Here is a 15,912-nt window from a genome sequence, read left to right on the forward strand (position 1 = left end):
CAAATGAAATCTAAATGGGTTTAATGAGCTCATACAGAAAAGTTTCATAATTTTATCCACTTATACGATAAACGATTTTTAAAATGAATTATGGAACCATGATATCAATGAGTTAAAGATGTTAGTATTTACATGTTTTAAACTTTTAATTAGTGATATAAGGTAAATGACATAAAGGTTCTTAACTTTTTTTTTGACATTTTTTATAATTAAGTCACTATGTTTTTAGTTTATTGTAATTTTGACTAATTAACCGGATGGTCCGATTACCTATAAGTCCATCCAGGTCATCGTCTCACATTATCACCTTCACCATACGAAACCTTTAGCCGCATACGACACCCTTTCCCCACATTCGAAACCCTTCCCCACAAACGTCAAGGTGGAAATGTGTGATGTCCCAATTTCCAACCCAAATTTTTTATTTTTATTTATTTAAATATATCATCGTATAATTATGTGGAAACATATTGCGAATGTGTGTGTGTACAGTGGGTTCTTGTCCTTCCCACGAATCAATGAAGTACTTGAAAAACATTTATATTCAACTAGGTAAAACACGGAGTTTGATGAGTTCCCTAAAATATCATATACCACAATACATATACATGCATACAAACAACGACTCACAACCTTGTCGATCCACTAATAATATGTGTATCTAGACTTACGAAATACTTTTCATTTTGTCGTCAATACTTGGGTCTATAGGCTCCTGGCCTATCTGTAACACTCTAAAAATTTCAACCAATTTAAACTTTTCAAAACAACCCAGTTTCATTAAGTTATTACAAAAAGATTTTCAATACCATTATTTATCAGAGTCTTCCCAGAACCATATCATAAAACATAATCATGAGGAGCGGTACGATCACGCCTTTGCCTTGCTACGGTCTCCTGAAGTACCTGAAACATTTAAACCACAACTGTAATCCCGAAAGCTTAGTGAGATACCCCCAAAATACCAACCATACAAACCATACACATAACATGCCATATCATAATAGAACACAGAACAGCCATGCACTTCGGGTCTACTGTGTGACTGGTCCGTCGTACCGGGCCTTCAGTCCACCTGGTCCACCCTCCGAGTCTAGCCATATCCGTCGAGTCTACAGTGTGATTGGTCCACCCGCACCGGGCCTTCAGTTGGCCTGGTCCACTCTCCGAGCCTCGGCACGTCTGGTCTGCCCTCTTGGGGCCTACAGCCTATCCGGACCGCTTGCTGGGCCTTTGGGATAACCGATCCGCCCTGGGTATGTTGGCCTACAGCACAAAGCAGGACCTGCCTCAACCCAACCCAAGTCCAACAATCATGTGCACATAAACATTCAATCATATAACAATTCACATCCAATCAAACCGATCTAGCAGATCGCATAACATAATATCATTTTAACCAGGATACCGACCTAACCGGTCAATAACATATCATCATCTTATATACCAGGATACCGACCTTAACCAGGTTTCTAACATATACCATCCTAACTACCAGGATGCAAACAATAACATAACAACGATACCCAGATTACAATCCGATAAAGGGTCAGCCTTGGTGTCGTAGACCCTGTCGATATAGTGAGGATAACTCACCTCGCAACTATTGACTGAAAAGATAAGATCACGCTGCTCCAACCTCCGACACGAACTCCTCCACTGATCAATATCAAAAGACTAAACTCAATAAATACCAATAATTACCAAAATACCCCTAGAAGTCAACTGGTCAACTCTTGGTCAAAGTCAAAGTCCTCGGTCAAAGTCAACCCTCCTGACTGACTTTACTCGCCGAGTCAACCCGCTGAATCGTCGAGTCCCCATGCTCTGAAACTGCCATAACACGACTCAACTCGTCGAGTCTCCCCAAGACTCGCTGAGTCCTACAACTCTGAGTCTAACCGCACTCAACCCACTGAGTCATCCCTTGACTCACCGATTCACGGCTTAACCAGGAAAGGTTAGGACCTCACGACCAGACTCGCCGAGTCTAAGAACAGAATCGCCGAGTCCAAGGCTATCTTCAATCAACTCGCCGAGTTGTTCTTCCAACTCGTCGAGTTGCTGCCTATCTTTATGCAACTCGCCGAGTGCACCCATATGACTCGTCGAGTACCACTAGCTCTTAACCCATACAGAGGCTTTCCAAGCCATGCAGGGTCTCAAATCCATAGATCTACTCTTATACAAGCCATCCATCATGTAAAGTGGCAAACTTTACGTGAATCCAAGGAGATCCAAGCATAATACACTCTAGGGCTAAGGTTTGGGACTAAAAGGCTACTTCAACAACTCTTGAACAGGGACTTTATGCTCTTTTGGATCATCATTACTCTAAATCTGAGGTAGCAACCTCAGATCCAACCTCCAAACTCAAGATAACACTAGATATACTCCAAAAAATCCCACAATTGATAGATCTAGATGGATAATAGCCCAAGCAACGAATCATTACCTCAAGAGGAGACTCCAACAGAAGAATAAGCCAAAACCTTGTAAAGCCCCTTGCTCCAAGCCTCTCAATCTTCAAAGATCTCTTCAACAAACACTCTTTCAAGGTCCAAATGCTCTCTAATTCTTTCACAAACGAATATTAGGGTTTCTGAACTTCAAGGGAGAGTAAAGAGGTTGGGGAGAGGGTAGTATGTTCTTTATATAGGGCTCAACCCCTGGGATTAGGGTTTTCTCCATACAGTACCAACTCGCTGAGTCCAGCCACCGACTCGCCGAGTTGGCCACTTAACACGCGACCAGAATCGCGACCCTACTCGTCGAGTCTACCCATGGACTCGCCGAGTTGACCATTCACATTTTCACTTTGAACCCTGAACTTGCGCTCCTGAACTTGGGATGTTACACTATCGTTGTTTCGTCGTCAATCCCTACTCTAACTGTAACGAATACAATAACGATTGCGCACATAGAGACTACACATTCAACTTTATTCATACAAGCACCTTAGAGACTATACCCTTTACCCTACCAACATTATGCATACAGAGACTATTCTACTAGATCTTATATTCTAACATACATGGATACATAATATAATACATAGTATAATGAGATAACTCACTTTGACAATTACTCAGACGATTAACAATTATATAGGTGAAAATTTTGGTAATCAGAGAGAAGGAATGCAATGTATCTTTTTCATTATCACAAAGCCAATAAATTAGGTATTTAAATACAATCCAGGAAGGTATAACTAAACAATCCTTAATCAAAGGAAATCACAGAAGATAAATATGAAAAACTGATAAATAGGATAATGACTATCGGCTAAGTAATATCCGTTCCAATATTCCCCCTCAAGTTGGAGCGTGTAAATCTTGCATGCCCAACTTGACAAGTAAGTTTCGAAGGTGTTGAGCTCCCAGTGTGTAACGTCCGCAGATCCGGGCTAGTTAATTTAGAGGCAATAGGGGTCGAAAACGACTTTTCTACAAAATATTATTTAGAATAAATAATCTTAACCAAGTTTTAGAATATGTCACAAGGTTTCCGTACATATAAAGAACGCCGAAATTCGAGTTATAACGAAGAAGTTATGGCCCGTCGAAGTTTTACGTCAAAACCGACACGACACCGGGAGACATAAATAGTGAATTTAAGATAGAGGACTTTTTATCCTTAGTGATCTAAACCAAAGTTGTAGTATACGTTAAACCGAGAACATCCATAAAAAGAACGCCCAAATCTGACTTCGTATGAGGAAGTTATGATTTTTCTAAGATTCAACTTAGCAGTGCACGGCCCGAAACTCGAATTTTAGTTCGAGCGGTTTTTGGCTTACGCGACCTAAATGAGAGTTGAAGATCTCATTAATAGGAACTCAAAGGTAAAAAGATAGACAAAAACGGAGTCCGTATGAAGGAGTTACGAATTCTTTGCGGTCATTTAACAATTTAAACGCCTCCTACTGTTAAATGAAAGTTGTAGATCTTGATTTTACCTACGCGTTGAAAAAAAGAACGTCGAAAACGGAGCTCGTATGCGAGAGTTATGATTTTTCTAAGTTTGAAGGCTGATACGCGATAGGGGTGACGTGGCACCATCAAAATTGGACACGTGGCGCCACCAGAAGACTGCCACATGCCCCAACTCGGCGAGTAGGTCCTCCTACTCGGCAAGTCCATCAGGAATTCATCCTATAAATAGAAGTGTCGGGCATTCCAACTTCCTCACACCTCACCCTTCAACTTTCTCTCTCTAGTTTCTCTCTCTAACCTCCCTTAAGCCCCCTAAAAGCCTAGGTAAACCCCCTAGCACCCGAAGGAAGCCCCGAGGCTCCTGAAGCCCCGAGAAAAGAGCCTTTTGGCTCGGGAACGCTGCTCCAGCAAAACCCGGTTTTCTTTAAAATCCGTTGTAAGTGAGCTACGCTTACGCAAATTTTAATATAGCTTCCAAATAATTATAGTAATGTTATTAGGTCCTTAAAATAATTATTTAGGCTATTATTATGAGTTATATTGAGTGTTATTTAACGCTTATATAATAATAATAATAGTCAGACTATTAATTTGTCGCGGTTATCGTTAGACTAAACCCTAGTGGTATTGATACTAGGTTTTATCAAAGGAAATTGTTTTGAGAGTATTGAAGCGCTGTCCGAGTGCTGAGTCACCGCCTTTCAAGTGAGTGCATAGTTACTTTCATCTTACACATAGATATGAAGTATTTTACATAAATTACGTGTTATGTGTGCATATTATCTGAATACTTGTTGTCTATGCTGGATGAATGATTTTATACATGTTTTAAATGATTTAAATTGTATATTTATTTTATATCTACAAATATGTTGGGATAAAACATGGGTAGATGAAATAGTTGGTGTGTGATGAAATAAAATAATGAGAGATAGGTGATGATAGGAAGGTGATGATAATTAGGTGAGGATAGATAGGTGATGATGAATCGGTGATGTAGGATACTACAATCTTGTCCGACAATTTGGAGATGTAGTCATCTACCAGAGTATAGATGGCGACCACGGACTATTATAGACAACCCCATGGAAACACCAGCAGACTCATAACCTGTAGGTGATGAATTACGAGTTCAGGCGATGTTGTAACTACGTATTCATGCGATGATACTCTAACCCCCTTACTATGAATTACGAGTTCAAGCAATGTTGTAACTACGTATTCATGCGATGATACCCTAACCTTTGGTGGGCACGTATTGAGGGAGTAATCCCTGAATCAATACTGTCTAGGCGATGTAGGCGATGATCCTTAGGGAAAGTCCTTAGGAACAAACATAAAAGGAGATGTGATGTAAGGAGATGAGAGGTAAAATATGATGTAGGAGACGACCCTTAGGATAAATCCTTAGGGAGGGTACTTAGGAATAAAGAAGATAATGGGGAAGGGTAATTGGGTTAATTGTTTGATGATTGAACATAATAATTATATTATTGTGTTGAAAACCATATGTACTCACCAGGTTTCCCAACCTGACCCACTCAGTTTATTTATATCACAGGTGTTGTTATGAAGTCACATTACACTGAGAGATTAAAGAGATGTAGATCACTAGTGTAAATAAATGTAAGTTCTGTCTATGCTTATGTTTTTGTATTGACGATGACATCCCAAACGTTTTAAAATGAATAAAATACGTTTCTTCGAAAATGTTTTGATAACGTATTTAACATGTTTTTCTGGGAACAAATTCCGCAACATTTTTATGAAAAGAAGTACTCTGATTTTTACAAAGCATAAACAAAATCGGTCTTTTCTGGCCGTGAAAATAGGGATGTCACACAGTGGCTTGGTAAGAAGATCAGCTATTTGACCCATGGTATTAATGTGCATAGGACGTATTTCACCCGACTCAACTCGCTCTCGGACGAAATAACAATCCATTTCTAAATGCTTCGTTCTTTCATGAAAGACTGGATTGTTAGCAATGTGTTTGGCAGCTAAGTTGTCACAAAATAGAGCAGTGCCTTCCAGAGGTGCTTCGCCAAGTTCCTTTAGCAATGATCGAACCCACAACACTTCGCTGACTGTGCTAGCCATTGCCCTATACTCTGCTTCAGCCGATGAACGGGAAACAACCGATTGTTTCTTCGACTTCCAAGATATGGGAGCACCACCAAGGAGGAGTAAATACTCGGTGCGAGAACGTCTTGAAAAGGGACATCCGAGCCAATCAGCATCACAGTAAGAGACTAGTTTTAGGCCTCCTTGGCAGGGTATCAAAATACCTTGACCCGGAGTGGCTTTTAGATATCTTAAAACACGAGTAACCGCATTCATATGATTTTGTCTGGGGTCGGAGACAAATTAACTTAACACGTTAACAAAGTAAGTGATATTCGGGCGTGTGGCTTGCAAATATAACAATCCCCAACCAGGCGCCTGTATTTACCAACATCAACCTTTTATTCTTCTTTTCCATGGGAAATCCACTTGGACGACATCCCTGCAAGCCACTGTCCTCCAAAATGTCCAAAGTATATTTTCGTTGACTAAGGACTAAACCTTCCTTCGTGCGAGCCACTTCAATTTCCAAAAAATACTTAGAGGTTCCGAGGTCTTTAATGCTAAATTTATGGTGGAGTTGAGACTTAGTGTATTGAATCATATCCATATTATTGCCAACAACGATCACATCGTCTACATAGATCAAAGCTGCTACAAAAACTGCAGTTTGTTGTATATGAACAACGAATAATCTGCCTTGGACTAGGTGAAACCAAGCTCTAACAGAGATTGGGTGAACTTATGACACCAATTACGTGACGCTTGTTTGAGGCCGTATAGGGACTTCTTGAGGCGACAAACATGTGTATCATTGTCTTTCGAGAACCCTTGTGGAAGCTTCATGTACATTTCTTCATTGAGATCACCATGTAAGAATGCATTGTTGACGTCTAAGTGGTGTATAAGCTAGTCCTTCTTCACAGCTAAATTAAGAAGGGTAGGCATCGTTACTAATTTTGCAACAGGCGCGAAAGTGTCGTGGTAGTCCACTCCTTCCATCTGTGTGAAGCCCTTTGCTACAAGCCTGGCTTTATAACGTTCAATTTCCCCATTTGGTTTATACTTGATCTTGTACACCCATTTAGAATCTATTGCTTTCTTTCCATTGGGTAGAGGTTCCAAGGACCACGTTTGATTTTCTTCAAGTGCCTTGATTTCACGTTTCATGGTATTTCGCCAATTTTCATTTTATGATGCCTAAAAGAAAGTTTTAGGCTCATCATGTGACGTGATGGCCGCTAAAAAACTTTTATGTTTAATAGAAAACTTGTCATAAGTCACATAATAAGCAAGGGGATGTACCGTGGAGGAAACTTGATTGGAACTTGGGTGTGCATGATCGACGGACGGTGGGATGTTAACTTCATAATCCTTGAACCATGAGGGTTGAGTCTTGCTCCGTTGAGAAGTACGGTTTGGATGTTGCGAATTATCGTTATTAGGGGACATATTGTTATTGGCTTCGTCAACTTGTGTCTCATATTCTGGTGGGTTATTGGGCTCATTATTTTGCATAGGAGAGTCCATGTCATCAGGCTCTTCTCTTACAATGGATGCACTGGGATGGAGTTGTGTAAGCTTTTCTTTATGGCGTAAATCATTCTCCATGTCAAGTCCAGGCCTGTGAGATGGTTGAGGCTCACCAACGATTTCATTCTCTACCTGGTTCACATTCTCTTTGTGGCTGGAGAAAGGAAAGACGTTTTCAATAAACTTGACGTCACGGCTCACGACTATTTTTCGTTTTTCTAAATCATAGACTTTGTAACCGTTTATGCCGAAAGGGTATCCCAAAAACACCCATGCCTTTCCTAGTGGAGCAAATTTATCTCCCTTTGTTTCGGTGTTCCAGAAATAAGTCAGGCAGCCCAATACACGCATATGCTCATAAGGAGGTTCTTTTCCATATACTATCTCATATGGTGTTTTGTATTTGATTACCTTGGAAGGTAATCTGTTGATGATATAGACAGCCGTTAAACACATTCCCCCTAAAACCTTATAGGTAACTTTCCTTCATATATCAAGGCATGCGCTATTTCCAAGAGGTGTCTGTGCTTTCTCTCCACAACCCCGTTTTGTTGAGGGGTGTGTGGATAGCTTGTTTCGAGCTCAATGTCTTGATTAGCATAGAAGCTTTTCATATGATTGGATGTAAACTCTCCTCCATTGTCATATCTGATTCGTTTAATATTCTTTTGAAATTGCGTTTGGATGAGATTGTAAAAACTGATCAAATGATCACTTGCCTCGTGTTTGTGCTTGATTATGTAAATCCAAACAGCCCTACTATAATCATCGACTATAGTGAGGAAATAACTTCCATGTGTAAGTGAAAATGTTCTATAACCACCCCAAATATCACAATGAATCATGTCAAAACTGTAACGTCCCAAAATTCAAGACTAAAAATTTCTTTTAATAAAACATTAATTAAAGTAAAATCATCAATCCGGAACATAATCAGAGTATTAATTTCCAAAACACATGTTCGTTATCAGAGTAAAAAATTCCCAGGCTGTCTAGTCTATGGTGTGTGCCATGCGATCACCCCAAGCTCTTCCCTCCGCTACCGGAAGTACCTAAAACCAAAACTGAAAACCGTAAGCACGAAGCTTAGTGAGTTCCCCACCCTACCACATACTGCATATATTGGGCCACGCCCGCTATCATGGGCCTCGCCCGCTACAACGACCCCGCCGCTCCAGGCCCCACCTGGCTTCGAGCCCCGCTCGGATACAGATCTGTTTCACTTAGGCCTCGCCTGTCACAGGGCCTCGCCCGCTAACATATAATAGCACATAAACATATCACAACACATAAGCTAAACACATACCAACAGATCCTGTCCAAAGGCCTCACCTATCCTGGGCCTCGCCCTTGTCATGCTACTGATGAGTCATGGAACCCCGTCCATGCTCCTACTGATAGTGAGATACGGGCCCAGCCCACACTCACTTTTTCCCTAACTTGGGCCTCGCCCCTGATCTGTTGCTAATGAGATGTGGAACACCATCCACACTCTGCTCTTGGTGAGATACAGGACCTCGCCCACACTCACCTCCCTACCAGGCACATACAAGTATCACACAGACAACAAGTATAAACTATCACATAAACCATTCCTTGGGCACCCGCCCGCTATCTTTGGACCTCGTCCTGAATATCATACTAGCATACTGTGCCTAGAGCTAACCCCCGGGTCTTCTACTCATAACTACATGGGCCGACATTGTAGCCGTAGACCCATTCACACAAAGGGAAACTCACCTCGAACTGCTGAACTTGCTGATAACCTTCTGGATGCTGCCCGTCAACTCTCTGAACTCCTGCTCCACTAGCTCCCCGAGCTACCAATATCAATGCAACACTTAGTCTAACTGACCCCCGAAAGTCAACCAAGTCAACGCTGGTCAAAGTCAACCTTCCAGGTCAACCCTACTCGCCGAGTCTATCTACTGACTCGCTGAGTTCATATGCTCAGAGTCCTTCTATTCACGACTCGACTCGCCGAGTCAGTCCATGACTCGCTGAGTCTACCGATTTTCGAGTCCTGACCTGTCCGACTCACCGAGTCTCCACTCAACTCACTGATTCGAGTCTCAACTCGAAGGGTTTGGGGTTTCGCGACTTGACTCGCCGAGTACAAGGCAATCTTCATCCGACTCGACGAGCTATTCATCCCACTCGTCGAGTTCCTCCTAATCTTCATGCTACTCGCCGAGTCCACTCAAAGGACTCGCCGAGTCCATTCAGATCTTCATACATGCAGAGGACTTTTGAGTCATGCATGGACTCCAAACTGTAGATCTGCCCTTCCCAAGCCTATTCCTCACGTAAAGTTGCAAACTTTACGTGTAGAGAAGGAGATCTAGGCTAAACACACCATAAACTAGGGTTTAAGGCAAGGAGGCTCTATAATCAACTCAAGGGCAGTTACTTTATGCGTCACAAGGCCAAAATATGCTTAGATCCGAAGTAGCAACTTCAGATCTGGCTTCAAACTCAAATGGATAGCTAATCATGGCTAAAAAGCCCCAAAACTCACAACTAGAATAGACCTAAATGAAGGAAACGACTTAGTACCTTCAATAACCCAGAAAGGTTCCACAAACTATAGATCCAAGACCAATCCTTGAAGCTTCAATGATTCCCCTCTTTCTTCTTCCTTTAAATCACCCAAAAATGGCTTAGAAGCTTGAATGAGCAACAATGGGGCTTAGGGTTCGGTGTTATGGGTGAGAGAGGCAGTAAAGGAACCCTAGGGGAGAGAATGAGACGTTTAAATAGTCTCCAAGCCCCGGATTTAGGGTTTTCCTCGTTCAGACCAGACTCGCCGAGTCTCCTTGGCCGACTCGCCGAGTCTCCTTGGCCGACTCGCCGAGTCGGTTACTTACTCCTTGACCTGGATCCCGCTCGGACTCACCGAGTTCCTCCTTGGACTCGACGAGTCGTTCCTTAAACTTAGGGTTTCCTTTCCTTTCTTGGCCTTCCTGACTTTGGGTGTTACAAAAACAATCATTCGTTTTTATTGTACTTGTAAGAAATGGGAGTATGGTTAGTTTAGCTCTCAGACATGAATCACAAAAAGGTTCCTTAGAGTTGCTACTAAAATTGTCACACCCCAAAACCTTGAACGGCGGAAACGTTCTGGGGCGGAGGACGTCATGTATAGTATCACAACACAGTAAATGTAAATAAGCAAACAACATCATCCATTGCATTAAATATATAATTTTAATACAAGTGTGTTCTGTACAGTTATAGACACCAAAAATAATGAAACCCAAAATAATATGAGATGAGTCTTGAATGCACTCCATCTTCTCAAAAGCTGGCCTCGGTACCTGTCTACTGATGACCTGAGAATACAAGTTATTTTGAAAGAGTTTATCAGCATTAAGCTGGTGAGTTCATAAGTATTTTAGTGTCAATGTTTCTTGTAAAAATGTTTGAAGGTATTTGTAAAAGTTTGAATCACTCAGAAAATCCTATATTTTCTATAAAAGTAACCTTCTACCAAGGCTAGACTGTTTTGTAAACTTTTCTGTTGTAAAAGTGTGTAATTACCCAAGTATGACTATCATTTGTTAAAAATATAGTTTGTACACTAATGCTTAAGTGAGATTATCACTAAAATATGTAATGGGTAAATCATTGTAGTACTGTAGCTTTGTATAATAAGACTACTGCTGTACTAAATACTACTACTACCTTAAACCGGATTTATATTAAGGTATATTGTGATAAATTGCACCATGCTATCGACTGATAATCAACGACATAATGAACGGTCGTAAAAAGAAATGACGTTTGGCACCCGCAGACCTGCAGGTCCGGCTGTAGCTAGCAGCAAGGTGTAGGATAGTCAATCCAGTATAGATCTATACGCAAACTCACGCTCTCCCTCCAAGAGAATTCTGGCTACAACTCGGGCCATGACATTTAAGGCATGCCCGATACAGTGGATCACAATTGTTAAGTATTCATGTATATGTATTGTTTCTCGTATATATGTATATGTATTGTTTCTCGTATATATGTATATGTATTGTTTCTCGTATATCTGTATATGTATTGTTTCTAGTATATCTGTATATGTATTGTTTATAGTATATCTGTATATGTATTGTTTCTCGTATATCTGTATATGTATTGTTTCTAGTATATCTGTATATGTATTGTTTCTAGTATATCTGTATATGTATTGTTTCTAGTATATCTGTATATGTATTGTTTCTAGTATTTCTGTATATGTATGATCCTGCGTTACCCCGATGGTAACCAGCTAATGATGTACTGATGAGTATGAATATGGAAGTACTTTTATGTCTATACATGTATATATGATATATAAGTAATATGGAAACGACCTTCGGATGGTCACCCGAAATCCCACCAGACCACATCTCAAGGCGCGAAAAGGAAATAGGGCGGATGGCCTTCCTAAGTCCTTTAAACATTATTTATACATCTATACATATATGGGCATGCAATTGAATATATAAAAGCGTAAATAAGTTTTCATAAGACATTTGAAGCAGTAATATAATTTCAAGAGAAGATCGACTTGATGTCGATCTATAAAACATTTTGAAGGCATAAATTGATAAAACAGTTTAAGTATAAGAAGCATTTGTTGAATCACAGTCTATAAATAAGTTTGGATAGTAAAACAGTTTGTAAAACATTTCAATAGTAAAGCAGTTTGAAAAACAGTTTGAACAGTGGTGAAAATCGTTGTTTTCCTAGTTATTAATCACATGTGATTAAATGCAATCACATGTGATTGAAGCAATAACTATAAGTATTTGACTTGTATCCCCCCCATAAAGTATTTAAAACACTTAAAATCATTTCAAAGGTTGATTCAAGGGGTATGAACTCACTTGTGGTGAGTCGTTTGAATTGCAGTGTCGGCTACCGTGCTAGGTGACAATCGGAGACTGGTTTACACGCACGAGCCTAGTTATCATATAATAAACATATATATAACTAATTAGACATATAATAACTTAAATAAATAAGTTAAGACACTTAGAAAACATTTAAACACTTTTATGAGTGTTTAAGGTTCAAATGGTTGCATCTAAGTTGCTATGGGACAAGGCAAAAGGGTTTGAAATATCAAAGGGCCTTGTATAGGAGTTCACCATCCAACAAACCCCACACCTTGGAGTTTACGGCCGTAAACTCATAGGTTTATGGCCGTGAACTCCTCAAATGGTGTTTTTGGGTGTCTTGTGGTGTTATCTTGCATCTAGAACACTCCTAGCCTTATTGGAATAATGCATGAAGTAGTTTTAAGGCTCTAGAACACTCCATAAGGGAGTTTACGGCCTAAGGTCCTTCACCTTAGAGTTTACGGCCGTAAACTCTAGGAAATAAATTGATTTGAGGCACTTAAACATCAAGAATGGCATCCATGATTTTATCTAAGGCTAATGGGAACAAGAGGCACACTTTGGTGCCTTCACTTGGAGTTTACGGCCCAAGTCATGTTCCTTGGCCGTAAACTCCTTTCAAGGAGTGGTTTAGATGTGTTCTACTCTCCATTCTAGTCCCAAAGGTGCAAGGTAAATTGTCTAAAGGCTTAAGGGTTGCTTGGAATGATTTTTGTCCCACAAAAAGGGGTTTACGGCCCAAGAAGGGTTCTTGGCCGTAAACTCCTAAAAACTTATGGTGTTTATGGGTTTTTGATGTTCTAAACAAGCACAAGTACTAGTAGTTAAAGTCCTTAAGCATATGGGGAAATTTTTAGGGCATTTAAGCCCTTGAAAAGGGGTTTACGGCCCAAGGGAGTTCCTTGGCCGTAAACTCCTAGAACTTGTGTTTCTTGGATGATTTCTAGGCTATAAAGTTCATACACAATGTCCTTGATAAGTCCTCTAACATGCGGATGGGTCTAGAAAGCATTAAAGTTCCATTTTGGAGTTTACTCCCCAAGAACGTTCTTGGGCGGTAAACTCCCGGATCTTGTAATCTAAACATGTTATTGTTGTTAATAAGCATTAAACAAGTATTGAAACACATATAGAAAAGTAGACTCATAATCTGGGATGAAAACCCGAAGATCCGTCAGAGAGAATATGGCTTTTCTCTATTTGGAATTGTGAATAATGAATTAATTTCATTCAGAAACTATTTATAGTCCTGGAATATTTTGGCAGAAAATATTTTTATTCCTGATGTTGGACTGTAACATTATGAAACTTGAAATGCCCAAGTTTCACAAAACCAGGAGTATCCACTCTCCTGATATCATCTAAAACATGAACCCTAATGTACACAAACTTGTTCGGAAAAGCTTGAAAGTTACTGAAACTGAACTAGCTTCTATTGAATAGATGAGGTTCGTACAATGGAAATTTCGGGTTGTCACAAAAATCCTTACATAAAGAAATATGAGATAATTTTTTATTTGATGGGTGACCAAGTCTTTTATGCCATTGATATGTGGTAGTGACTGCCATAGCTCGTCGGCCTTCTTGCATGATCCCCATTCTGTAGAGTCCACCAATGCACTTACCCATTCCAATCAAGCCCCTCGTCCTCAAGCCCTGTATGACAAAGAAATAGGGGAAAAAAGTAATGGCACAATTCAAATTTTTCGTTAGTTGGCTGACAGATATAAGGTTGCATTTGAAATTTGGTACATAAAGGACTCCTTTAATTTTAATCCCTCTTTTAAAAGTAAGTTCACCACTTCCTTTGACAAGAATGGTTTCGCCATTAGGAATGGTGACTAGCAATTCTCTACCTCCCGTAGTGAGGTTTTCAAGAGACTCCCGATTGTAAGTCATACATTCGGTTGCCCCTGAGTCAATTATCCAGTCACTATCATCATTAAATTTACCTGCCATGTTTGCCTTCGGGGTGTTGATGGGTTTGTCGTTGCTGCTCTTGCTGAGAATCTTTAGAAGCATTTGATATTGTTGGTCGCTCAATCCTAGCATCTTGTCAACGTACGTTTCTACCAAAGCTGCCTTTGGCTTCACCATCCCCTTCCTTCCTTTCCCTTGCCACTAGTCTGGGTATCCAACAAGCTTGAAGCACCCGTCTCTAATGTGTCCATCTTTGCCACAAAAAGTGCAGTGTCCGGATTTGTTGTTAGAGCTTGTCTTGTCGGTCTTTTGCCAACCCTTTTTGTGACTCTGATTCTCACGGCTGACTTGTGAGACTTGGAAGGCAGCGGCATCCGGAGTGGTCGTAGTCTTTCTTCCAGCAACAATATTTCGCTGTTGTTCATCTTTCGCTACCAGATGGTAGGCTGTCCTGAGGCTTGGCGTCGGCTTGGTGGCTAGTATTTGGGTCCTCATGACTGAGAATTCGGTATCAAGACCCATTAAAAACTCATAAAGTCTTTCCTTTTCCTTGAGATCGGTAATTTTCTTTCCGATATTACACGTGCAACCATTGCATTCACATCGAGGAGTCGGCAAAACGGAATCTATTTCATCCCATATACCTCTGATTTTGGTATAGTAGGCTAAAACAGAAGTCCCTTCTTGACGTGTCTGTGTAATGGATTACTTGAGTTCATATCCTCTTGGAGCACTTTCCTTCCCAAATCTTTCGTATAAGTCATTCCATATTTTGAGAGCAGTATTGGCATACTTCACACTGCTTCGTATCTCCTTGTCCATGGCGGTAGTGAGCCATCCTTTGATCATGGCATCACACCGCATCCACACCATATACTTCTCGTTACTTTTGTCGGGTTTAGTGAGGGTGCCATCGACGAAACCAGTCTTATTCTTCGCAAACAAAAAATTGGTCATCTCTTGGCTCCAATCATTGGAGCTGTTGTCGGTGAGACTCTCGTTTACTTGGAGCAGTTTCGGATAGTCAGAAGGATGCATGTAGTATTCTGAGTTTGCATCGATCGGTTCTGAGTTGGCTTTGGATTTTCATGGGTCATCGAATGCCATGATGAAGATGGTTGTTTATGGTTTTGATGTTTTCGAAACCTGCTCTGATACCATGAAAAATTTGGTAATCAGAGAGAAGGAATGGAACGTATCTTTTTCATTATCTCAAAGCCAATAAATTAGGTCTTTAAATACAATCCAGGAAGGTATAAGTAAACAATCCTTAATCAAAGGAAATCACAAAAGATAAATATGAAAAACTGATAAATAGGATAATGACTATCGGCTAAGTAATATCCGTTCCAATAATAGGTAATCCTACTGCAATTCAACAGGCGGGTAACACGCCTAACAAGTATTAACCTATAATAATATAACTTGTTATTCTCTATGACAATCTGGTAATGAAAGCTAGATCTTTCACTAATCCCAATGAATATCGATAGTTCTATCAAATAAGGATCAGTCATGCAAGAAAGTTGGAAGGCATGATCATTTCAACATATAGTTTTTCTGAAATCCAACAGGACACATGGTAG

The 15,912-nt window shown here is 40.3% G+C and overlaps 1 protein-coding gene across 1 annotated transcript; it reads right to left on the reverse strand.

The window, feature by feature from the left end:
* Positions 1 to 14,527: 14,527 nt before the first annotated feature.
* On the reverse strand, positions 14,528 to 15,283 carry LOC145075535 (uncharacterized). The gene is made up of 2 exons (XM_079021748.1): positions 15,036 to 15,283; positions 14,528 to 14,972 (listed from the first exon to the last, which is right to left on the reverse strand). The coding sequence occupies exons 1-2, from the start codon at positions 15,281 to 15,283 to the stop codon at positions 14,528 to 14,530; spliced, it is 693 nt and encodes a 230-aa protein (XP_078877874.1).
* Positions 15,284 to 15,912: the final 629 nt, after the last annotated feature.

This window comes from Lactuca serriola, chromosome 9 (assembly GCF_051521515.1).
Source record: "Lactuca serriola cultivar US96UC23 chromosome 9, Lser_US96UC23_V15, whole genome shotgun sequence".
NCBI lineage: Eukaryota > Viridiplantae > Streptophyta > Magnoliopsida > Asterales > Asteraceae > Lactuca > Lactuca serriola.